General features: G+C 37.9%; 3 protein-coding genes across 3 annotated transcripts; 2 read left to right on the top strand and 1 right to left on the bottom strand.

The window, feature by feature from the left end:
* Positions 1-332: 332 nt before the first annotated feature.
* LOC129282123 (short transient receptor potential channel 5-like) lies at positions 333-15,219 on the bottom strand. Its single transcript, XM_064113338.1, has 17 exons — positions 14,895-15,219; positions 14,363-14,487; positions 13,524-13,628; positions 12,756-13,046; positions 12,181-12,267; positions 11,665-11,843; positions 10,777-10,913; positions 10,293-10,432; positions 8,789-8,906; positions 7,352-7,533; positions 6,885-6,964; positions 6,048-6,246; positions 5,273-5,437; positions 3,644-3,682; positions 2,629-2,744; positions 1,626-2,209; positions 333-1,444 (listed from the first exon to the last, which is right to left on the bottom strand). Exons 1-16 carry the CDS (start codon positions 15,148-15,150, stop codon positions 1,849-1,851), a joined length of 2,580 nt encoding a protein of 859 aa, XP_063969408.1. The 5' UTR covers positions 15,151-15,219; the 3' UTR covers positions 333-1,444; positions 1,626-1,848.
* Positions 15,220-17,631: 2,412 nt separating this feature from the next.
* Positions 17,632-18,632, top strand: LOC129282124 (uncharacterized). The gene is made up of 2 exons (XM_054918053.1): positions 17,632-17,724; positions 18,297-18,632. The coding sequence occupies exons 1-2, from the start codon at positions 17,632-17,634 to the stop codon at positions 18,630-18,632; spliced, it is 429 nt and encodes a 142-aa protein (XP_054774028.1).
* Positions 18,633-19,176: 544 nt separating this feature from the next.
* Positions 19,177-22,995, top strand: LOC129282243 (small ribosomal subunit protein mS37-like). Its single transcript, XM_054918171.2, has 3 exons — positions 19,177-19,389; positions 21,225-21,343; positions 22,793-22,995. Exons 1-3 carry the CDS (start codon positions 19,269-19,271, stop codon positions 22,901-22,903), a joined length of 351 nt encoding a protein of 116 aa, XP_054774146.1. The 5' UTR covers positions 19,177-19,268; the 3' UTR covers positions 22,904-22,995.
* The last annotated feature ends 1,973 nt before the right edge of the window (positions 22,996-24,968 follow it).

Genomic DNA, 24,968 nt, shown 5'->3' with positions numbered 1-24,968 from the left:
GCAATCGACCACCACCAAATATTGAAGGATTGGTGGTATACGCACAATTTGTTGGTGGTACGTACAATATTTTCTCTTTTTTTTAGTTTGAATTTAGGGTAAAAAACTTAAAGAGATTGTTGATTTCGTTTACCTTGGTAATTAACAGTTATTTCATACAAAAATATATCGATTACGATTTATTCATCATCCACTCTTTCAAACATTCCTCGTTCATTAGCTCATGCTGACTTCTAACTTCCAGCAAATCCAAGAAGCATAAGTTTTTTTACTTGTCAGAATTTGTGACATTATACACCGTTAAAAAAACAATGATAAATGAAAAATATGTTCATTTAGGATGAAGGCGGTATAATATTTTATTCAATGTTAAAAATATTTGAGAAATGTGTGAACTACAAAACACCAGAAGAAAAATATATGCACACAAACACTGAATATTTCAGGTAAATAGGGGACAAAAAGTGAAAAATGAATATTGAAAAGAAAGATGTAATATAGACCGGTATTCGTAGGAAATCGAATATACAGAAGTTAACTTATCTATAATAAGTGTGTTTGAATATACAATTTCATATCAAGAACAAAAGCTAAATTGGTTGCATTGGACATTACAACAATAATCTCAGGGCCGTATAGCTAGGCATTTTCCTGGGGGGAGAGGTGGAGGCCCTAGATTACCGACATATGTTGGTGCCGATTACCGACGTCCTATGGCCAGTATTTAACGTGTAATGTCAATGGCCATTACTCATGGTTATGGTAGTTTTCTACCTTCTCATCAATCACGTTTTCTTTCGTCATATCCAGGGGAAAATCCAGTATTTGCATTTTGGAGGCGCGATAGCTCAGTCGGTAGAGCGGGGGTTTCGGATTCCGGTGACCCGGGTTCAATTCCCTTTTGGTGCGCTAGTGCCGTTTGGTAAGGCATTTATCCTCATTACCAGGTCCCTCGGAGATTACCCTAAGCCGTCGGTCCTCTGGTTTCTTGCTTACAAGCATTCATGCTTTCTTAGCAATCAGGTAAAATCACCACCACCATTCGCCACTGGAAGGAGGGGGGCGGAAAAAAGTTCATCCACATTTTTCCCGTTTTGGCCGCTATAGAAGCTGATTTTTGTTGGCGGTCTTTTGAGGGGTAGTTCTAACTAAAGACTGAAATTTTGAATACATTTTAGCTTTATTCTTACAAACCAGATAAGGTGGCTCGTTATCTTTTAAGGAACTTTTGTAACCATGAACTGGATAATGGGACAATTAAAGCAAACGCGAAACACACGCTAAAATTTATTGATATTCCGACCCGAAGAATGGGTCAATATTAAAGCACTTTAAAGAAATAACAAGATATAAATCTCGATAAATGATTATTGCAAGTGCAAAGCACGAGCTGACTTTTTACATGATTTGATGGTTTTTGTAATATTTGCATTGTTTTCATAATGTACAGGGGCCGCGGAACGGTTTTCAAAGTGGGGGGGCTGAGCCAAAAGTGTGGGGGGGCTGACCATGCTAAAAATCACAATCATATGGTCAATTTTACGTTTTTGTACACGGTTTTGGAAAAAAGTGGGGGGGGGGGCTGAAGCCCCCCCAGCCCCCCCCCCGGTTCCGCGGCCCCTGATGTAATCATAAAAATGATGACATATTTCAATCATGACAGTGAAGACCTATTCAGTATGATAAGAAAACACAGCAATGAGCTTTATAATTTCAAAATTAATGCAAAGTGTTAGAAAAACACTTAATCATTAGATATATATTTTGAATAATTTCATCGTGATTACTCGTTTAGGAACAGAACGCCAGTGTTTGGCCGTCAAATACGAAGAAGCAAATTTCATCAGATCATGCGTAGAGGTTCTTTTCGTAGCTTTCAAAGTCCTTCCGGTATGACTCCAACTTGCCTCTCATTTCCTCATCATTGACAACCGTTCGCCCTTGTGTGTACATCTCTGCCATCTTGGTTATCAGGCTCGTACTCTGAAGACGGGCCATGGCGCGACGCACGCACTTCTCAAAAATTGTGACGTCCTCGATCAGCTGATCGATGTCGTCATTTTCGATCTGGACCCGATTGCGGTCGATGCCGTCCAGTTGGGTGTCCGTGTCTTCGAGCTCGTCGATTCGGAGGTTGAGCCCCTGAACGATGTCTTCGAGCGATACGATGCTCATTTCGACCAAGCGAAGGATTTTCGAGATGTGGTTCCTGTTTACAAAATTAAAAATAAAGAAATAGTTTTGAGCGTTGATCCATCTGATTCCCTTTTTTCGATTCTCTATTCAGAAATGAAAATATATAAAAGATAGATGATTATGATGATAATGAATAATAAGAGGGAGTTTTCACACCGCTACACAGAACGCCAGTCAAATGACAAAGAATAGCTAGGAGGTCTTTGTCGAAAATTGGCGAACAGGAACAGCAGTTTCAGAGCTGACGAAAAATTGCAAATTCTTCGTTTGCCCAGAATCCAGGACGAAATTGCTGTTTTGATTCACCAATTTTTGACGAAGGCTTCTTGGGTGCTCTTTTCATGAAGTGCGTTTGACAATACATTTACTGCGTTCTAAAATTCTTTCTGCTAAGCGGTGCGAAATCTAGCTAATAATGATGCAATAACTGACCGAAGAGACCGGAAGTCTTCTTTTAGAATCCGGAAATCTTCCATGGTAATGCCAGAAGATGGCGTCGATGTGCGTCTCTGATCCTGGTAACGCTCTAATAATTTGCGAATAACGTCCTGATAACGAACAATGAAGACAGAGAGAGGTTAATTCAATTATGATTATGATAATGATGATTACAGTAATGGTGATAGTGGTGGTAATGATGATAATGATAACGGTGATGATGATGATGATGATGGTAATTCGGATGAAGCTTTAAAAGTAAAATAAAAAGTCTTCTGATAAGTCTACTGCTTAGTTCCTACTATGTATAATTATTATCAATGTAACATTATATTCTTTCCATTTTTTTTTGTTATGCATGGTGAAAAAAATATAATAGTAGTAGTTAGAGTAGTTGTAAGAGTAGAAGTCGTAGAGGTAGTTAGAGTAGTTGTAGTCATAGCGGTAGTTAGAGTAGTAGTAAGTGGCAGTAAGAATATTTGATTAGTGGGATACATATAATGTTCATTATTACAATGACTAAAGGAAGTGTAATTCTAACAAAATAAGCAAGCGCTTCGCGCTCACATTAGATGACTATGGTGAGATATGTATACTCTTAATGGATTAGATATCAAAGTGTCCCTGTTTGGGGTCATTATATAAAAAAAAAGAATTCAGCTCGTGCTTCGCGCTGTTTAGTGAGACGGGTGTGTAATTATGATTACATATATTTGCTTATTATATCAATTTTTACGTCTGAATATCAAAAATGCTCAGCTCACGCTCCACTCTCGCATTATTTGATTAGTAAGATACATATCCGTTTAATGGCATAGTCCTTAAAATGACTCTATTATGTCAATATCTGGTGATTGAGTGCGCTTCGCGCGCCAACTAAGTGAGTAAAAAATGTTATCGGTGCCCCCAATACCCTGACCCACGGTACGCCACTGAGTAGGAGTTGTTGTTGTTGTTGCTGCTGCTGCTGATCTTACAGTCGTAAAACATAACATGGGATAACAGTTACCTTTCGCGTCCTTTCGCCGTCTTCAGATCTATCTTCATCCTTTATAAAGATAAATGATAATGAAATAAATACTGGATATACGGAATGTGAAAAAGGGAAAAATATGTCATTGACTAGAATAGAGCAATAAGAACATCATTCGTTTTTTCTGAAAAATCTCGTCTAGTCGATTTTTCAGAAAAAAGGCATGGAGACAAAACATTGGGTGTTTACTTAACTTCTCGTTTACATCATTCAAGTCGACTTGACGGGATTTAAGAGAATTAACGCCTTGTCTATTAATATTCTTGATCGTCGTCTCTCACTTTTTCTATTAATCAGTGCCCATCTCGTCATCTTGGTGCCCTTTTAAAGGTCATCGTGAAACTGCGGACACAACTATAGACCTACGTACGTGTCACGTGTGTCAGTTATTTATGTTTCACTGGTTTGAACGATCATTACGAGAAATTACGAGGTACTCTGAACGTTCACCTGATTGGTTCATAGTTCGGGACCGTTACAGAAAAATGAGTTTGAGCGCAACTCAAAAAAATCAGCTACAAGTCCAAAATAAGCACTTCTGACAGCCTGAGTGATTGAAAGTCAAGTTGCGTTTGCTTGCAACTTTTTCTGCAGCCGTTTTACATTGTCTGTATACATGTATTTCAAAGTAACCTCGTATGCTGGTGCTATATTTAAAGGTCAAGTCCACCCCAGGAAAATGCTGACTTGAATAAATAGAGAAAAATCAAACTAGCATAGTGCTGAAATTTGATCAAAATTGGATGTATAATAAGTTATGACATTTTAAAGTTTCGCTTATTTTTCACAAAACAGTGATATGCACAACTAGGTGAGTGAGTCGATGATGTCCATCACTCACTATTTCTTTCGTTCTTTATTGTTTGAATTATAAAATATTTCATTTTTTTATAGATTTGACAATAAGGACCAACTTGACTGAACCATATAGTATTAAACAATGCCGATTCCACATGTTCAGGGAGGAATCAATCACTTGACAATGAGGAGGAAATTAGAATATTTCATATATTTTAATAAAATACAAAAGAAATAGTGAGTGGATTACGTCATAGTCTCCTCATTTGCATACCAGCTTGGATGTGCATGTAACTGTTTTGTGAAATTAAGCGAAACTTTAAAATGTCATAACTTTCTAATTTTACATCCGATTTTGATGAAATTTTCAGTGTTATGCTTGTTGGATTTTTATCTTTTCATTCAAATCAACTTTTTGTTGGGGTCGACTTGAACTTTAAGTTCCCAAACCCTTCAATAGCGACTTCTCGCATCCCGACACAGAACGGGTTCAAGAACACAGTATTGAAAATACCCGTCAAATGACAAAAAACACCCAGCTGGGTGGTCTTTGTCGAAAATTGGTGAATCCAAACAGCAGTTTCGTCCTGGACTCTGGAAAAACGACATAAATTCATTTGCAATTGTTCGTCAGCTTTGAAACTTAGGACGAAAACGCTGTTCTGGTTAACCAAAGACCACCCAGATGGATGTTTTTTGTCATTTGACGGGCATTTTCAATACTGTGTTCTGGAATCCGTTCTGCATCGCGGTGCTAAAACTCCTTTATGATGCAAATGAATCTATCTCTATTTCATTTTTACGTACTTCTTCCGAGCTCCGCGGCGTCTTTCCAACGCACCTCTTGATCATGCGCAGTACCGTCCCTGATTTGGGGATAAGGTTGAATGGAGGTGGAAGATCAGTCTTTGCTTCGATGACACGAAGCCACAACTGAGCTCTGCCAAATTTCCATTCCATATCACTGTTCCTCTGTTAATGATGAAAGGAATACAAACAATCATGTTTAAATAACCTTAAATTTTCTCCTCGCTTTTACTTTCTCATATATTTATCATCTAAATGCTACACAAATAACATGCGATTGGTAGGCCTACATACTTACGTATATGGACGCAAATAACTCTTTATCTACTTAGGCCCCGGAATTATAATTGCCATCTAATAGTTTAGTATGCACAGGGTTAATGATTTTGAGGGGCCCGAAGAATTTCAAACAGATGGACAAATTATTGCTTATAGAATTTAAAGAATAAATTTCTTACGAAGTCGATGACATAGTTTTCTTACAATCATAATCAACGCCTCCCCCCCCAAAAAAAGATATTTATATGTATAAGTCTACTTATCAAATTTGACTCGGAATGACGCAAGATGGGAGTCAACTCTATTCCGAGTCAAAGTGACTCGTTTTTTCGATTTACTTTGAATTCCTCGAAGTGATTTTCAGCCGATGCCACACCATTTCGAGTCAAAATGTTAAATTGTTATCCGAGTCACTTTGACTCGGAATAGAGTTGACTCGCATATTGCGCCATTCCAAGTAAAATTTGACTCCGAAGAATTAGGAGTGTAGGCCTACCTGAACCTTTGTGAGCTGTGTGGTAAGAAGGGCGATGAAGAGGTTGAGACCGATGACGACAGCGAGGATGAAGTACGCTGCGAAGAAGACGTAGTAGACACGAACGAAGATCGTATCACCATCGGATGATGTCCGAACGTACGATTGCCCTCGCACCGCAAAGAGTGCCCAATAAAGAGTCAACATCGACTTGGGAATACTGTGTCGAGATAAGGGAGCATTACTTGAAACAGATTAGTTATTGATTTTCAATGAATATTGTTATAAGCTACCAAAATCGTTGCTTAGAGGATAATAATTTGACATTGAAAATCACTCAACATTTTGTTGTATGGCTCCTCAAGAATGATGAGAAAGCGGGTAACGTTCCATGATCGAAGCAGCATGACGATGATTTTTTTCCGGCTTAATCGACTACTGCACGGTACTGAAAATCTGACATCTTATGTTCTGGGAGCAAGCCGACAAGTATGTTCATCTGTTAACGCCACTTACTTGATGCTTTATAATACTTTTTAATCTAAAGAATGGTGAAATTAAGGTACTTTTGGCATTTCTCAACAAGCAATCAACGAAATCATTAGACTTTCTTGATTTATGAGTATTCAGTCATAGATTATGCAGACTTAATTGAGTCCATTTTAGGCTATGATATGACGCCCTTCTTCAGTCATGCATAATTATGATTAAAAAAATCATGTCAATGAATTTCCGATTTTAGGAATCAGCATTGATTGCGTCCGGTATATTATTTCCAAAGTTGACATTATGAAAAAAATGTATGAAATCAGAATTAAGCCTAATGAATTATAAACGATAATAAATGATATCACTTACGAAATGAATCTCTTGCCCAAGATATTACAAGGTTCCGCAGATAAATCATTTAGACATGATTGCGACGGATGAGCATAGAACTGTGGAAGTGGTATAAACGCACAATAACAATTTTAGTTCTAAACCTTTTCTCTATAAACAATGAAAATCGAGGTCTGATTTCATTTTTGTAAAGATGTATATAGGATCAGATCGAAAATTGAAGTTGAAGACAATTCTGCTCAAAAAAGGGAATTTCACAGTTATACTTTCTGAGAAATGATTACAGGACTGGCAGACACACGGATGGAAATACATTTTGTATGACGTAGTTTATCCACAGTCGTTAGGCCTTTTCCTGTCGTCGAAAAGTCGAATATATATAGGACGCAGAGTGTTTAGCGACACACGAAAACAAGGCCCCGAATGAGCCTTCATTTTGCTACAGACTCACTAGAGTACAGAAATATTTTGCGAAATCGGCTTACTTCGGAAAGAGACATTGCGTTCATTCCCACTGCTACTGATACGAGGAGTACGCCGAGTATTGCCGAGAATCTCACGAGGTCCCGAATGGCTCCGATCGTAGACTTCCAGATGACGAAGATGGCGTGGCAGCTTGTGACGACTGAATGGAATGTTCTAAACACGCACAATACCACTACAATACCTGCAATGAAAGTTTCAAGATATTTTGCATATTTTTAGTGGAATATGAGTTTTATTGGCGCTTAGTTTGTAATAAAAAGTAACTCCGTATGACCATGATTATTGTAATGAATGGCTTATCAAATGGACAACTACTAAGGTAACATAGGCCTAGGCCAAACTATCTTCTCAATCGCCAGATATGTAGAGGATCAAAAGAGCACATGAATCTTTCTGACAACTGATATGAGAAAACATTACACATTCAAACGACCAAATCGATTGCCCATTAGGTACTGCCATGCGAGAAAGTTACCAGTACCGAATTTGTCTTATTGGTTTTCATTGAATTATTAAGACAAAAAAGGCAACGTTTCTTTCGGTCCATTAATAGGGAGTCTTCGCACAGTGACGCAGAACGGATTTAATAACACAGTAAATGCTTTGAAAATATCCGTCAAATGACAAAGAACAGCTGGGAAGACTTTGTCGAAAATTGGTGAACCGGAACAGCAGTTTCAGAGCTGACGAAAAATTGCAAATACGTCGTTTGCCCAAAATCTAGTTTTGATCGTCATGAAGGGCATTGACAGTGCAGTTTCTATGTCCTTGAATCCGTCGTCTGCCGTGAAGCGAAAACTCCCTATTGACATAAATAGCGAGGCCCAAGGGTAATATGCACACTTGGCACTAGCGTATCTAAGGGGGGGGGGGGGCAGACTGCCCCCCGATGACGAGTCACAACTCATGCAGGGGACGTACCCCTGCCCCCTGACGAGTCACAACTGATCCAGGGGACGTGCCCCCCTTTTGAGATGCAAATTTAATCATTTGTAATGTAAAAATGCAATGGAAACAGACGTGTGCCCCCTCTTGTTAACGAAATGTCCTTTATTTGCGGTTGAAGACCTTTTTTTTTTTTTGCTTTGTAATTTTTTTTTCTGGTACGAAATCCTTTATTTGTGGTTGAAGACCCTTTTTTTTGGGGGGGGGGGGGGGGGCTTGTCAAATTTGTTCGCGGACGAAATATCCTCCAAAAAATTGGCTCCCCTTTTGGAAAATCCTGGGTACACTGCTGACACTTGGTGTGGCCCCATCATCAGTGGTTATCGCATTAAGATCCGTAGTCACAAATTTTCAGATTACCCGTGATGCCTTTCAACCAGTCGAAGTCAAGGATGCCCATGGGGTATCCACGGTGGAAATCAATGCTCCTAATGTAAATTTGCATCAGTAGATGAATTCAATGAAAATATTGTTAGGAAAGTATAACTCACCACACAAAGCATTTGATATGATGACTGGGTGATTCCATTCCGCGCAACTCCAAGATGTGCATTGCAACGCCATATTGGATTCGACAACTGACTGGTGTAACTTGCCGGGTGCGTCACCCTACGAATAGATAAGTTGAAACACAATATTGTTTTCATGAATTCACTTGCAATCATACTATATTCTGAGAGTTCACACTCGTAATTTACGTGTTATCACCATACGCCAACTCGTAATTGGAATAGGCACATTTTATGATGTAAAACTGACATAAACTTATGCTAAAATATAGCCATGAATGCTATGCTACTAGGTCTAATGAAAATTTCATAACTTTTAACGTTTTCCCTCTTCTAAAACATATGCATTTTATATTCAATATTAGTTTAATTTTTGCTGGAAACAAAGCGTCGTATTCGTGAAAAAGAAATACAAAAGCCACTTTTGCAAATCGTGAGCTATCCACTGAGTATACACAGTATGTAACTCTGTGTCGCTATCTTAGGAAGATAGAACATAATTATGCGCAATGTACGTTTGTGAAATCGACTTCTTTTGACATGTTTGAGCATGGAAGACCTATGCCACGAAATGTGTTTTCAAACTATACATTGTGTTTAGAACATAGAGATTATACTAATTTTCATATATCTTTATGGTTAAGAAAACATTATTTTGCTTCCAAAACGTAAGCAGAAGCAGCCTTGAATGCATAAAGTGGAACGTGTTAATAAATATATTTGAGTTAATCTAACAGTCTAAGAACACAGGCTTTGAGATACCCTATTCGAGATTATGTTCACTTTAATAACAAGCCAACAATGCAATTATGTTGATATAAATACCTCATCTATTACGTTGGTTTGATTAATGAAGCTATTACAGCTTAATAAGTCGGTAATTTAGCAGATCATTAAACCACAAAAGAGAGGTTATTAAATTTATTAGCTTAATTGACACCACACCATTAGTGACTTGGCATGGTACTTTGTCAAATAGGTATAATCAAAACTCCCCTCACACAAGTTGCCACATTTCCCTAATTTACCTCCCCATCTATTATTATGATTATTATGATTATATTATGGTCTCGGGAGCCCAGCCTTAGAAAGGCCATTTGCCTATGCTGGCTCCCTCATATTCTCATTTATTCTCTTGTTAAATGTATTTCTATTTTTGTATCTTTATTTGTATATTCTTTGATTTGTATGTTGTATGTTTTTTAATGAGAATTTGGAATAAATAAATGAAATGAAAAATGAAAACAAAAATCTAAAGATCACACACATCTACACCCACACACCACACGACCCCCCCCCACACACACACACACGAATGAAGAAGAATGATGAATATCATTTAATTTAACATAATATAATCTCATTCACTAACGCGGTCGTGACTAGCCAACGCGTAGCAGAAAGTAAGATTTCATGTTAATAGAATATGATTATAAGAAAGAAAGAACTTTGGAACAAAGCACGTAAAGAAATGACATAATATTACTTGCACACGTCCAATCCAGTCGCTGGCGACGAAAGCAAAGCACAGAGTTATGATGATAACCTCGGCCACGTTCATCTCATACTTGATGAACTTTATGAAACCACGGGAGAAAATTTCTTGTACGTGCTTCCAGACCATACCTATAAAATCAAGAATAAAAATAGCCAGAATTGAAAATGATGGGGTGGTGGTAATAGTGATGGAAAGGATGATAATAGCGACGATGATGATGACCATGATGAAGAAGGTGGTTGTGATGATAATGTAAATGAAGAGGATGATGAGGATGGTGATGATGATGATGGTGATGATGATGATGATGACGACGACGACGATGATAATGATGATGATGTTGATGATGATAACAATGATAATGATGTGGTGGTTGGTGGTGATGATAATGAAAGTGGTGAAGATGGTGGATGTGATATTGATGATGATGATTATTATTATTATTCAACGGCCTTTAAAGTCTATTACTTACCTACGCAATGCACCGCGATGAGAACATGTACGCAGTAGATTGGATACGAATGATCTTGCTGATCCAAATAAGAGTTCATAAATACGAAGATCAGGAGCGTTACATTAGAACCAAACAACATCCAGAGTTTAATGTGCCTGGGAATCAAGTTTTAAGAAAATCAGGAGGCTCTCGTCTTACAAAGAGTTACGATTGATCCGATCAACCTCAAGTATATGGAAATCCATTGACGTCATAATTTTTTCTTCAGGAAATTTGCACGATGTCCTTTGTAAACAAAAAGAAGCAGACTGAATTTTCAAGAAAACTATGAATGTATAAATATACATCATATCTAGAATATATTTTGAACAAACATGTGTTTTAGATGTTGACGTTGCTGGCTTTCCATAGTTGTGATTGATTGGATCAATTGTAACTCTTCGTAAGAAGGGACCCAGATTGACCCTATATGATCGTGCACACATAATTATCCACACCCTCTAAAAAGAACACATTGTCCAAAAGTGTGTTCGCAATGTGAACCACAATGTGAAATCATCTTCATAATGATAAAATGTTTAATTATGAGATTCATAAATATAAGCATATGAAAATACTGTGAACACTTTTACTGTGGAAGTTTCCACAGTTGAAAATTATTTTCACTTTGACAAATTTTTTACTGACGTATTGGAATTCGATCATTAAAAAAACTTTTAACTTTTTTAAAAGTCCGTCAATATTTGAGTTTGAAAATTACGCATCAATTATTGTCAGACCACATGGTCATGTTGTTGTCGGTGTAGTCGGTACTGTCATCATGATTGTCTTTATTATTCTCGTCGATATTGTTATAGGCAATATACAATATACAAACAATTATTATCAAAGAATTTCATAACTTACGGTGTTTCGAGAAGCCTAGTCAAGAAATCTCCCTGATACGCAAGGAAGATCACGCTGATGAAAGGGTAGGCGATCACGAGAAGCGCTGTCATGAGAAACATTCGAAGGTTTGATGTCGAGGCAAAGACTTGGTAGAACGCGAAAGACATTGCTTTCTGAGAATACGCATGCGCGACAAACTAAGACGTGTAATTAAAAGAGAGAGAAGAAATTACGAGAGATGGGGCAGAGGAGGGAGAGAGAGGAGAGCAGAAAGAAAGAAAGGTAGAGAGAGAGATGGTAAAAGAGGGGAAGAGGATAGGTGGTTTGTTACTGATTAAACTTAATGAAATGAGAAATCTAAAAATAAAATTGAAAATTTCATTTATGTACCTCATGAAGATTAGATATTGCTTCACTTAGCTTTTATTATTTCTTTCTAAGTCTTTTTATTATTTTAAACTTTATTCGTGAGAAAATCTGATCTGTTTTGTTAACGAGATATTGAATGACTAAAAAAAAACCTAAATGCATTACGTCTTTCTGCTGATATCTGATAGCTGTCTCGACCTTGGACATCGGGTTCTTTGATGGGGTCCCGCTTTGAGTGAAAAGAGTTTGAAGCTGGGGTAAATATGAACATGAAATAAAATTTGTTTATTAACGGTCATCGTAAAGGAAGTGCGTCACAATGGAATTTGCAAATAAGACAAAGTGTTAACGACTTATTCGACTTATTATACCGAATTATTCGATAACCTTTACCGCACCTGTCTGATAGGCTTTTTTGAGGGTAGAAAAGGACTATGGATAGGATGTCAATTTTTATGTCATTTTCAAAATCGTTCATGAAACGGCATATTACGAAAGATCAACTTAGAGCGATGGTGAAAATAAATCGTCACCATTATTCCCGAATAGTCGATGACTTTTTCATCAAGAAACACATTCGTCGACAAAAATTATAGGCCTAAATGTTCGCAATAGACCTAGGTTTTTCGTTTTGGCTCAGATATGACAGGAGTCAACATTATTGTCGTGAAAATTGGTATTGCAATTCACATTCATGATTTTAAGTCGAGAGTACAATCACTGCATTTTGTGATAATTACCTCAACAGAAGATTCGAGATGATTTAATAATGTTGCTGAAAATCGTTCGACTTTCTCCGCCATGCCGAAGAATTCGGCGTTAAACTCTTCCCAGTCGTTTCCCAGCTCTCTCAGCTCTTGACTCAATCTAAACGCGTTATCAAGGGGGTCAGGATGGACAAGGCCAAGATAAGCTTCCGATGAAACGGCTCGATAATAGTCTAGCAGACACACGACATCAGTAAGGGTTGCAGTTGATTTCTGACTAGCTTTTGGCTTGGTTAAGGGTGACACACCGGCTTTAAGAAGACTCTGTTAAGTTTCGATATTAAGAACCATACTTTAACAATGCTTAGTAAAATACTTTATGCTATGTCACAAATAACAGAATAACGTTGTGTAATATCATTTTGGCATAATTCGATTTAGGGAAAATCCTTTATCTTTAAATCTTAATAAACCGCTTAGAGTGAAATATTGAATTCAATATTTCTTCGTATAATCATGATAATGGAGTTGATGAGGTTATCGACAGAAATAAAGTTGAGGTATTTTGCCATGGTGTGTACATCGTGTAATTTAAACGTACTTGAATTACTCCTAAGTAATGCGAATAATTTCCCTTTTGCTTGCGGTTAGCTCAGGCTGCATGGCTGTAATAAAACAAACTATGCACAAACTTTTTTCTAACCCATTTCCCCAATTATCTTATTTCTCGGTTATATGCATTGATCTTATCACTTATAGGATGCTTTTAAAAATAAGATAATAAGTGGATTCAAAACTAACCTCGACGATTTGGAAGTTATTTTTCATACCGGAGAGTTTCAATGGAGACATTTCTGGATGAAAATCATCATTTTTGCTCCGACATTCCAAAATGGACTCCTTCTCCTAAATGAATAAAAACAGGTGCAGTTATGATTCTTATCTTTTGAGCAAAAGGGCTACACTAGTTACAGCACTGGTGTAAAAAGTTAACCGTCTCAAGCATTTAGTACCGGTGTTAAATTCAGGTGTTGAATCAATACCCAGTGGTGACGACTGTATGATATACTAGTTAACACCACAGTGGTGTTAACTAGTATATCATACAGTCTTATTTTAACATTGGGATGTATTGTTAACACCTGAGGGTGTACTTCTACTTTTACGCTGACTTGCGTCACTCTTAATGGCTTTTTTGGTAGAGCTTCCCACCTTTAACAGAAAGTCTCCGCAGTCAAGTCAACTGGCTTAAAAAATGGGACATTCTGTGTAAAAAAAAATATTGATTTTGCCAAAACAACGACCAATTTAAAACCCCGTGCCCCCGAAGTGATCGCCTGTTTTTTTTTTATAACTTTTTACTTGATCAGTTTTACAAATGAAATAAAAGTTACATTACCATTTTTCATATGTTTATTTAGTTTAGGCCTCTCATTCAGTTGCTGACATTTCCCACAATTATGTCTGGTTACTTTGAAAAGCTTCATTTAAACAATGCATTTAAGCACAACTATTAACATGATTAACGTCCTTAATTGGAAACAGTTCGATATATATCACAATAAAACAATGCTTTAATCATTTCCCATGCCTTTTAATTAATATAGCAGACATTAGGTTACCAAAAGAATTTCACTTACTTCAGGAGGGAGAGTCATGGCGTAGTTGCAAATAAGAACACTCCCTTCGTGCCACGATATCGCGATCGACCTCAAAAGAGCATCTCCTATCGGGATATTCGCATCCATTAAACCCTCCAGCATTGCTAGTATGAAATATACAGAACGGTAATATAATGTGATGATAAACGCGAACTGCACAAGAAAGTATGGTTTATTGAAATAACATTAAAAATCGTTTACAAACATCGATTCACTCAATTTGGCATCCGAAATTTTTTTTCATGCCTTTAGAGTGTGTTTGTTCATTCTACATCATTTTTGGTAATTATTTGAATTTTGAATATTAATATTCATTGAACATGATTTAAGATCAAGTTTGTCTCATGTCGTTGCCCATTATTCAGTCGCAAAATCAAAATCTTCAAATCGTTGACATAAAATAAGCAAAATAAATGTTTCACTTTATCCACTGCACATGTTGAATTGTTGGATGAGTAATAAAAGATAATTATTTATCATAATACATGTAAAAGACTGAGTTATTTCTTACGCAAGAATCCACCTTCGATCACGTAGTCATATGTTGACCTTCCAATTTCATCCTGAAAGTCCTTCTTAATTTGTTTCATTTTAATTTCTTGTAAGATTCCTCCAACTGTCGTCACGTCACCAACTTCAATTGCTCCAAATAGCGCCCTCTCAAAATCTTCAGATATTGAAGACTCCTCCTCCGCCTCCTGAGATTCATCTTCATTTGATGTATCTACTTTTTCCATTTCGATGCTTTCAACCTTTCCCATGTCCATGTTGAATGAAGAGTTGATGAAACCTTTTTGAGTGAGCGAGTGTGTTATCTGATATGCGGCATGAAGATTAATGTCGTTGACACCATGAATCCTTGTACATTATACTACAACTTCACACCTGAGCTTATGAGGCGTTCATTGGTCCAGTCTTGTGGCAGTGCCATGATGTTCAAATAGAGGGGGAGGCAGTGTGAGGAAAACATCATGTTCAAGGGGGCAAACAAATATTTCAGACATGAATGCACGTTTTATATCACCCAAAAAAAGTCACCGCAGAACACTAGCCTACAGATAGGGGCCGGGGAGAGGGGGGAGAGACCCCCCCCCCCTCCCATGCGCCTTGTTCTGCCCTTAAATTAAGTTTCAAAATTGATTGATCGAAATCTACACATGTTGGATAATATTCCTACCGATATTTACAGCTACCAGACATACTAAGAAACTTGTTGTGAACCATTATACACTTAGGTCACATGAACAGAGAATGAAAAAAAAAATATTCTTTTATGGCAAAGTTAACAATTACGGAGGTAAATGTAGGGATGCATGCACTCACCCCTTCTGTCACCTTCCATTCGAAACGCCATCGATTTTGAGATGACCGCTCTGTTAAAAAATTTATAAACCTACCCCGTACTTCATATTTCGATCCACCGCAAATAGTTCCGAATTGATTTGAAGCTAGCTTAATTATAAGCGCTGTACTTTGTGAGGGATTTTGATGAGTGATTGGTCATTTATTGTAAACTGTTATTAACCAAGGATACCCTCTCATCAACAAATGGAAATTTGGTTGAATTAAAAACAGAATTTAATGATTCAATTTGAGAGCATGATTGATGACTGTTTACGTTAATAGATTTTGTTCTCTCACAAAGCTGAATTTGTAATCAAGCAGTAATATGGAATCGAATATGCCGTATAAATCACGTTTTGTTTATAAAATCTGTATATGTTTGTTACAACGTTTTAGTTTCTGATTTGCCATTAGTAAAGCTTTTTGATAACATTTCATTTATAGGAAAGGGTCCATGAGGCTTCCATTTTCCTTTAAAACGTATTCCGTATTAAGAACTGTTATCCCTTACTATTAAATTTCAGAAATAACAATCCTTAAATTAAAATGTAGTGGTTTTTCAGAACCGATTGTCTTTTCACGAAATTTTGATTCTGTTAAAAACATATCATATGAATTAATTTGATTTCAATTACTATAGGTTAAAATGAGCATTTATGGTTACCGATTATCGCTTCAATGACTAGCTATTAGAGGAAAGTGAGATCAGATTAGCCAGGTATACTGTGTTATATATACTTTACTCTATATTCGCTTTTTGCTGTAAATCGAAAGGGATATGATCATTAATTAAAATGATTTCAAAACCATTTTGGGAGTTTGACAATATAGTGTGATATACCATATATACCTATTCCAACCGATATTCACTACTACTACTACTACCACTCATGCAACTACTAAATCTTACTATTACTACTACTACTACTACTACTAATACTACTACTTCTACTACTACTACTGTTACTGCTACTGTTACTACTACTACTACTACTACTACTACTACTACTACTACTACTGCTACTACTACTACTGCTGCTGCTGCTACTACTGTTACTGCTACTGCTACTACTACTACTACTACTACTGCTGCTACTACTATAATGATGATAATAATAATAATAATGATAATAATGGCATGGATTGACTACAAGAAAGCATGCGACATGGTTCCGCACTCTTGGATCATCGAGTCTATGGAAATGTTAGGGGTAGCAGACAATATCAGAAGGTTCCTCATTACAAGTATGGCGAGATGGAGAACTAAGTTGGAAAGTAATGGTGAAGTGCTTGGAGAGGTTGGTATCAAGAGAGGAATCTTTCAGGGAGATAGTCTATCTCCATTGCTGTTTGTGATGGCAATGACACCATTAACTAAGGTGCTCAGAAGATCCAGGCTAGGATATGAGTTCAAGAGCAAGGCAAAAATCAACCATCTATTATACATGGACGATTTGAAGCTATTTGGTAAGACACAAAATGACTTGGAGTCTCTCATCAACACTGTGCGGATCTTCAGCGAAGACATCGGTGTGCAGTTTGGGTTGGATAAATGTGCAATGATTACTCTCAAGAGAGGTAAGCCAGCCAATGACAACAGCTTCCAAATGCCGAACGGAGAAGAGATCAGATCAATCGAAGACGGTGGTAGCTAAAAATATCTCGGAATACTAGAGGCAGATCAGTTGAAACATCAAGAAATGAAGAAGAAGATTGAGGCAGAGTATATCAGGAGAATTCGGAAGGTGCTCAAATCCAAACTAAATGCTGGAAACATGGTGAAGGTTGTTAACACTTGAGCAGTAGCCCTAGTGAGATCCCGAGTGAGATATGCTGCTGGCATAGTTGAATGGAACAAGGTTGAACTCGAACACTTGGACAGGAAGACAAGGAAGTTGCTAACTATGCATGGGATGTTTCACCCAAAGTCTGATGTAGATAGACTTTATGTGTCAAGAGAGAAGGGAGGACGTGGTCTGGATGGAATAGAGGAGACTGTAAGACATGAGGAACAAAGCCTATACTGCTATATTGAAGGCCAGGTGGATACTATCATGAAGGCAGTCAACTGAAAGAGTCGATGAGGAAAGTAAAGGGTATGATAGCGAAACAGCTGAAGGCTGATCAAAGGAAAATGAGACTGGAAGGATGGAAAGAGAAGGTGATGCACGGACAGCATTTAAGACAGACAGAGGAGTTTGCTGGACCAGAGAGTTGGCAGTGGCTGAAACGAGGAAGTTTAAAGAAGGAGACGGAAAGTATGCTAGTTGCTGCTCAGGACCAAGCAATTAGAACAAAATACCGAAGAGCCAAAGTTTAAAAGGAGCATACATCTCCCTCATGTAGAATGTGTCATGACAAAGACGAAGCGGTGTCTCATCTGGTGAGTGAATGCAGCAAAATGGCACAGACTGAGTACAAAGGAAGGCACGACAAAGTAGCAGCTGCAGTTCATTGGGGTCTGGCCAAGAAGTACCACTTACCCCATGCATAAAAATGGTACGAACATCGGGCAGAGCCTGTAGTAGAGAACGACGATGTAAAACTCTTATGGGATTTTTATATCCAGACAGACAAGGTCATTGAAGCTAGACGACCAGACATCGTTTTCTTAAAGAAGAAGGATAAGGAATGTCTCATCATAGATATTGCGATTCCGGGAGACTGCAGAGCTTGGCGTAAAGAGGAGGAAAAGATGCAGAAGTATAACGATCTGGCATGGGGGCTGAGAAGGATTTGGAAGGTGAAGACGAAGGTGGTACCAATAGTCATCGGAGCCCTAGGAACAGTGACAACAAGACACAGAAGCTTTCTGGCTGTTTTAGGAGTCGAGGTGTCCTTTGAAACGATGCAGAAGGCAAGCTTGCTTGGAACTGCTCATATCCTACGGAAGGTCTTGAATTAGAAAGAGAAGTGAACAATGAGAAGAGGACCCATTTGATAGAATATAGAACAATAACCCTAGATTTCTGGAAGAAGTCCGGTTGCTGTTTAATATACCAACAGAACATCAAGTTGTGGACAATGGAAATAATAATAATAATAATGTTAATGACAGTAATATTTGAATTTGAATTTTAATTGTTTATTTCATTTCTATATCCATTTAATTAAATATATAATAGCGATAGTAATACTAACGACGACGATGATTACCATAATGATGATGATGATGATGCCGGGTGATGATGATGATGATACTGAGTGATGATGATACTTATTACAATGATTATATATTCATGTGAACACGATAAGCATTTCCACTTAGTTAATGAATAATTTTTAATGAACATGTATTATACATGTATGTCTGATAATCTTGTGGAAGGTTTCATGTAGTCCTTTTCCAGAATGACCATTGCTTATAGAAACGGCTGTGTTCTCGTTATGTCACTTGATGATTTCCTCTTTTTTTTTTTTAACATTAGCAATACCATACTTTTTATTGTCACTTATATTGTGCCGATAGATTCTTTCTCCGTAACGTGTTGTGCAATTGTAATTTTCTTGTCAGCATTTTTGATAATCAAATAAATCAATCATGTCGAAACGACTGAAGGAAATCATTTTACGAAATCATTATAAGCCAACTGAGTATATAAATATGTCCAAACCACTGGCGCTTAGAGACAGAGTATCACTTAAGAAGGCAAAACCCGAGGGTAAGTGAAAACATCCTTCTTGACTTCACCGCCACCGCGCCGGTCTCCTACTCCTAGGTCTTTCTCTGCCCCGCAACTCCGGCGACGGGGCAGTAGACATTTCGGCACGTGTACGTAGCCTGGAGGCGTCGCGCGTCTGGGGAGTGAAAGTAAAATATACTGTACGTATGGTCACTCCCCTAACGCCTGGCATTGTGATGTATAGGCTCCTACGTACCGAGGGAAAAGGCAACTATAAAAATGCGCCAAACTGCTAGTTATGTTTAGAATCTGAGGTCACGACTGCTGTACATGGGTAACTATTGCCTTGGTTGGCAACGTTTGGCAAAAAATGGATAGTAATGGTTACAAAATGACGAATAAATTATATGAAGTAATAAAAGTAGAACTAGAAGAGAGTTTACTTACACTTGTTGACATCGCCATCTTTGATCCTTTGTTAATGCAACCTAGTTACGTGACGCGTATAGAGGGCGGCAAAATCATGAGCGGTGCTAGATTAAAAAGTGCTAAAATGTCCCGCTTCAACCACTGAACTAGAAATACATAGAGAAAACATATTGCATCTTGCCTTCTACGGCGCGTTCTCGAACAATTGACCTAGCAAAATGGTGGCGGTCACGTGACTTATTGAGTTCGCCGGCGATGTTTTGCTTGGGTGTACACGACTTCCACGTATTTATGCCAACCAATATTGTTACCCATGTACAGCAGTCGTGACCTCAGATTCTAAACATAACTAGCAGTTTGGCGCATTTTTATAGTTGCCTTTTCCCTTGGTACGTAGGAGCCTATACATCACAATGCCAGGCGTTAGGGGAGTGACCATACGTACAGTATATTACTTTCACTCCCCAGACGCCTCCAGGCTACGTGTACGTGCCTGACTGTCATGCTTGCTCTGCTCTGGTGACTCACTACCTCGGCCTGATGTTCGTGCAGGCTCCACTTCACTACCGCTACACTACGCTCCACCTACCCGAACATCGGGACAGTGAACTAGATCGGATATTCCGAGTCATAAAAGGTGGGATGGCAATCATGGTTATCGTAAAAATTAAAGAAAAAAAATATAACGAGGGATATGAATGACTTAATATCTTACTCTACACCCGTATTTCACTCCGTGTCCATCCTCCGGTTATCCTCAAAATTGGTGATTTTGGGCCAGTATCTTTTTCCTCACACGTACTATTATTCACGGCCGATTTAAAAACATCGCATGCGATCGGCGACCGATCGCATGCGATGTTTTGAAATCGGCTGTGTGTGGAGTGGAGCCTGCACGAACATTGCTTGAGGTAGTGACTCATATGAGTCAAATTCTGACTCTGAGGCCGAGCGGAGCTGTGTTGTCACTGCACATGAGGCTGATTGAACTTAGCAGTAAAAATTTGCTCTAATGTACTAACTAGTTACTAAAGTTAGGCCTTTTTAAAATGCCGGCTGATAGTCGTCATCACTGACACAGACTCACAGTCACATTAGTCATAAATGCGAGGTTCGCTGATACCGATAATATTAAAGTATCTTTAAATGCCTGGTTCAAATAATTTGAAATGGTGTTATTGGAATATTTTGTTCATGATATTGATAGACAAATTTCATATTATAATATAGGCTAAATAAGCTAATTCCTGATTTGTGGTTCAGATAATTTGAAATGGTTGGTGTTGAACTGTTGATGGGAAATTTTGTTCATGATAGATTAATTCCGTTGAGATGACATATTAGATTTAGGCATTAAGCTAATTCCTGATTTTTGGTGTGCTAGAGAAAATGTTTTCTTTTAACAAAGTTTTTATTTTGCCTTGTACATTTTCATTGTATTTCAGCTGCGACTTGTATTACTGAGATGGCAGTATTAATGTCATGTTGGAAGCAACATGAATTCAGTGATGCAGACTGTTCAGAAGAGATCAGTCTATTCAACAAGTGTCTAGCAGATGCTGAGGTAATTATTTTTTTAATCCAGTAAAATATTACATGATCTTTGGAAGAAGAGGGAATGCTTTCATGAGGAGTTAAAGTCTATTTATTTTGATATTGGTAAATCTCCCCAAATCTAAGCCTGGCGGTCTCTTTACAGCGCACAGACATTTCAAGAATTTTATTCCTGCCAGGAAACCATTCACCCCACCTGGGTTGAGTACACCACAATTGGGAACAATAGATAATATGAAAATGAATTCCCTAAAGCAGTTTATGTGGATGATACAAAATAAAATGTAGTTTATTGGATAGATTTTGTGATCTTTCTTGAAAATTTACCTCCATGGACGGAAGTTTTGTTAAAAAGTTAGAAATTGCATACTTTTAACTAAAACAAGTTTTTGAATTGCCAATAAATGGATTTAATGTAAATCAACATGTAGTTATGAACTGAGTGTCCATGTTTTGTGCTTGTTTCTTTTGCTCCTCTGAATAAATTTGAAGTAGTTGAAATAAAAATATATATACATGTATATTTGTGAATTATGAAGCTTTTTTAAAAGTGTGACGGGTAGTTATCTTCTCATATTGAAGTTATTTGCGAAATCTTACCAAGTTTAGAATTATGTAAGTTCATCACCCGGGGGGGGGGGGGGGGGGGGGGGGGCACTCGACCAAAAAAGTGGAAGGTATGTGCCGCGGGCGAGACAAAAACCGGGGGCCTTGGAGCGGACTTATTGTAAAAAGGAGGGTCCTCGGAACGGGCTTCGGAAATACAAATGTTTGTGTAAACAGGGGTCCTTGGAACGGGTCGCCTGTGTGTGCATCCCTTTGGAACGGGCATACATGTATGCAGCTAGCCCAGTGGCATGGGCACCGGGTGCGCTCGCGAAGAGGCGATGGTCGGACAGCGCTCTGCTGCCGCTTTTCACCAAAATTGCAGCTCATTGTGGTGGATCAATGCGACTGGAACGGCTTAACGAAAAATATGCGAAGCTTTGGAGCAGATTTCTTTCTTCCTTTTTCTCAATAAGAAGAAAATGCTATGCTTCGGAGCGGCTTTCTTAGTTCTTTTTATAAAATGAGATGAAAATGCTATGCCCTGGAACGGAAATTTGAGTGTAAAAATGGGGGTCCCCTCCGTGGCACATACCCACTATGCATTATATACTGAGTGCCCCCCCCCCCCCCCCGGGTTCATCATGTCAATGTTAACAAAGCAATGGTTTATTTTTTAATTGTTAAGGTAGTGTGACATGCAAACAGATTAGATAAAGTGTACAATGTACATTGCACGTCTTTATGCCATACTCTTCTCTCTCCTTGTCATGATTATGCAAAAATAATTTGAATCAAATTATTGTTTAAATACCAGGGTTGAGAAACATATAGATCGCTTTTCCATTTTGAATTTATTTGAAATCCAAGAATTTGACCATAAACAGTGCATCTCATTTCATTTCTTTGACAGCTTTTAAAGAGGGAAGCGACTCAAGCAGGGAAAACAGGATCAGCCAAGAGACTTTCGAGCAAACAGATCAATGAACTCTTATGGAAGTACCCCCTTCCCAAGGAAAAATGAGGAAGGGCTCAATATGCGAAGAAATACAAAACAATTACAACAGTATCAAGGTGCTATGCATCGAGATTAGAAGTTCCTTTGCACTGTTAGATGCATTGCATTGGCCATCTTGTCAGCAGGGGATCGGAACTTTAAGATCTTCTTGTGTCCAATCATCCAATGTCTCAATAGATGTCTCAAGGCTAGGAGATGCTGTTTAGTCAGATCCTCTCCTCACAAGCAGGGGGGCGTTTCATGAAAGGACTTGTCGGACGTTTTATCCGACAAGTCCCATTTTATCCGACAGTTACCATAGGAACAGTGCCTCTCTGCCAATCAAAATCATGGAAAGATGTCAGATCTGACACCTTGTCGGATGAAAATATTGATGAAACGCTCCCCAGGTGATGTTTCCATTCTGTCTATCCCATATTTGCTGGATTGGTTTGCGCAGCAGCTGCCAATATAGGTTGATGATGATGCATGACCAGAATGGTAATGGATTTATAGAGAGAAACAGCAGACACTGAGAATCGATATATAATATGAAGTGTTATAGACTTGTTCTGAGCCAAAGACTCTGCCCTGTGAATGCAAATGACCTTCAGAGACGACTTTGTGGTATGACAGCCTGACAGTAAAGAGTGCTCCATTGGTGGATTTGGAAACCACCGATTCCTAGACCCATCACATTGTCTTTGTTTTGGAACTTGAATTTGATTTGTTTAAGCAATTTATCCTGTGTTTTAGTGTATTTTTGAAATGGCAATATTAATATGGCAACTATGGTTGAATTGATACTTTGTATTTTTAATGTATATCACAGGGAGGGGATGCCACTATTCTAATGAGAGATTGAACTTGTCCATGATATGAAATTATATAATTTTGCTCTTTCAAACAAGGTATTTTTTGTTCATTATTGCCTTTATTTTTTTATCTCAACTCCTTCAACTCCTTCACTTCTGACATGGTTTTGCTGCTGAAAGAAATAATTCTTTTCTGAATAGAGTCAACTTTGCATTAGTTGAGTTGATTCTTCTTGGATGTACTTGGAGATCCAATTGTCAGTTTTCAATAGAAAATTAAAGCTTTCAAATTCGTTTCATACATGTAATTAGGAAGAATATTATAGAAAATATTCCATGATTGCCTGATATTTTATACATATGGGTAAACTCATGATGAAAGGGTCTTATATAAAAAAGTGGGTTTGCCCAAAGAATGAATATGAATGTTTTTCTGGGGGTGCCAAATGTAAAATTTTCATAAAAGGTCAGTGAATGAAAGGTGAAATGATGGTCACTAGTCTCTACTATTTGGCGGAATTGGGAGAATAGCATGTGACATAAATCAAAAGAAAATAACATCATTGAATCTTTACTACCAATAGAGAGGTGAAGGAAGGGTGGGAGGGAAAGAATGTATTTAAAGCAGATACGAATGAATAGCGCCATCTCGAGTCCTCAACTACTCATACCTGGCCAGTTTCCTAACCCACAATGCTAGTGTAGTCTAGTAATATAGACCTACTTGAATGATAACATGCTAATTAAACTACTCAATACATTTATACCACAATAATTATGTGACCAAGTAGCAAAACCAATACCTTTCCTCTCAAAACATTTCAGTTTATACAAAAAATTATAGGTCAATTTATTCTCTGTAGAAATGTCTGGAAACATCTATTTTAAGACTACGTATTTATAACACACAGTCAATAAGAGACACGCACAATTCACTCCCCCTTTAAGGAATAATGACATGAAAGAGGGTAAGAAATTAAGATTATGAGGCAGGGATGAGATATAGTGGGAAAAGAGAATGACGTGTGAGTAAGATTGAGAAAATGATAGAAGACTGATGAGGTAAGACAGAACAAGGAAGAAATTAAAGTGAAAAGCAAGGTAGGAGAAGTAGGTATGGAGGGTGGAAAGGGGATATTCCGATGAGAAGAATGTTTATGAAGAAGGGAAATATATAGGCTAGTTGTATAGAAAAGTGAATAGAAACTGAAAGGGATATGATCATACGAAAACAAGAGTGAGAAAAGAAACAGAGACGGAGAGAAAGGGTACTGAGT

The sequence above is a fragment of the Lytechinus pictus genome, chromosome 18, assembly GCF_037042905.1.
Source record: "Lytechinus pictus isolate F3 Inbred chromosome 18, Lp3.0, whole genome shotgun sequence".
NCBI lineage: Eukaryota > Metazoa > Echinodermata > Echinoidea > Temnopleuroida > Toxopneustidae > Lytechinus > Lytechinus pictus.
The sequence above is the reverse complement of the archived record's forward strand: the minus strand, read 5'-3'. Positions and strand labels throughout refer to the sequence as shown.

Bases quoted from the DNA above. Each gene is read 5' to 3' on its own strand.
- LOC129282123 (XM_064113338.1), bottom strand. From the start codon at position 15,150: ATGGACATGGGAAAGGTTGAAAGCATCGAAATGGAAAAAGTAGATACA. The intron at 10,433-10,776 runs GTAAGTAATAGA...TTGATTTTATAG, and splicing joins CATCGCGGTGCATTGCGTAG to GTATGGTCTGGAAGCACGTA. The intron at 6,965-7,351 runs GTAAGCCGATTT...CCACTTCCACAG, and splicing joins ACGCAATGTCTCTTTCCGAA to TTCTATGCTCATCCGTCGCA.
- LOC129282124 (XM_054918053.1), top strand. From the start codon at position 17,632: ATGCATGGGATGTTTCACCCAAAGTCTGATGTAGATAGACTTTATGTG. The intron at 17,725-18,296 runs GTAAGACATGAG...TTTTATATCCAG, and splicing joins TGGATGGAATAGAGGAGACT to ACAGACAAGGTCATTGAAGC.
- LOC129282243 (XM_054918171.2), top strand. From the start codon at position 19,269: ATGTCGAAACGACTGAAGGAAATCATTTTACGAAATCATTATAAGCCA. The intron at 19,390-21,224 runs GTAAGTGAAAAC...ATTGTATTTCAG, and splicing joins TAAGAAGGCAAAACCCGAGG to CTGCGACTTGTATTACTGAG. The intron at 21,344-22,792 runs GTAATTATTTTT...TTTCTTTGACAG, and splicing joins AGTGTCTAGCAGATGCTGAG to CTTTTAAAGAGGGAAGCGAC.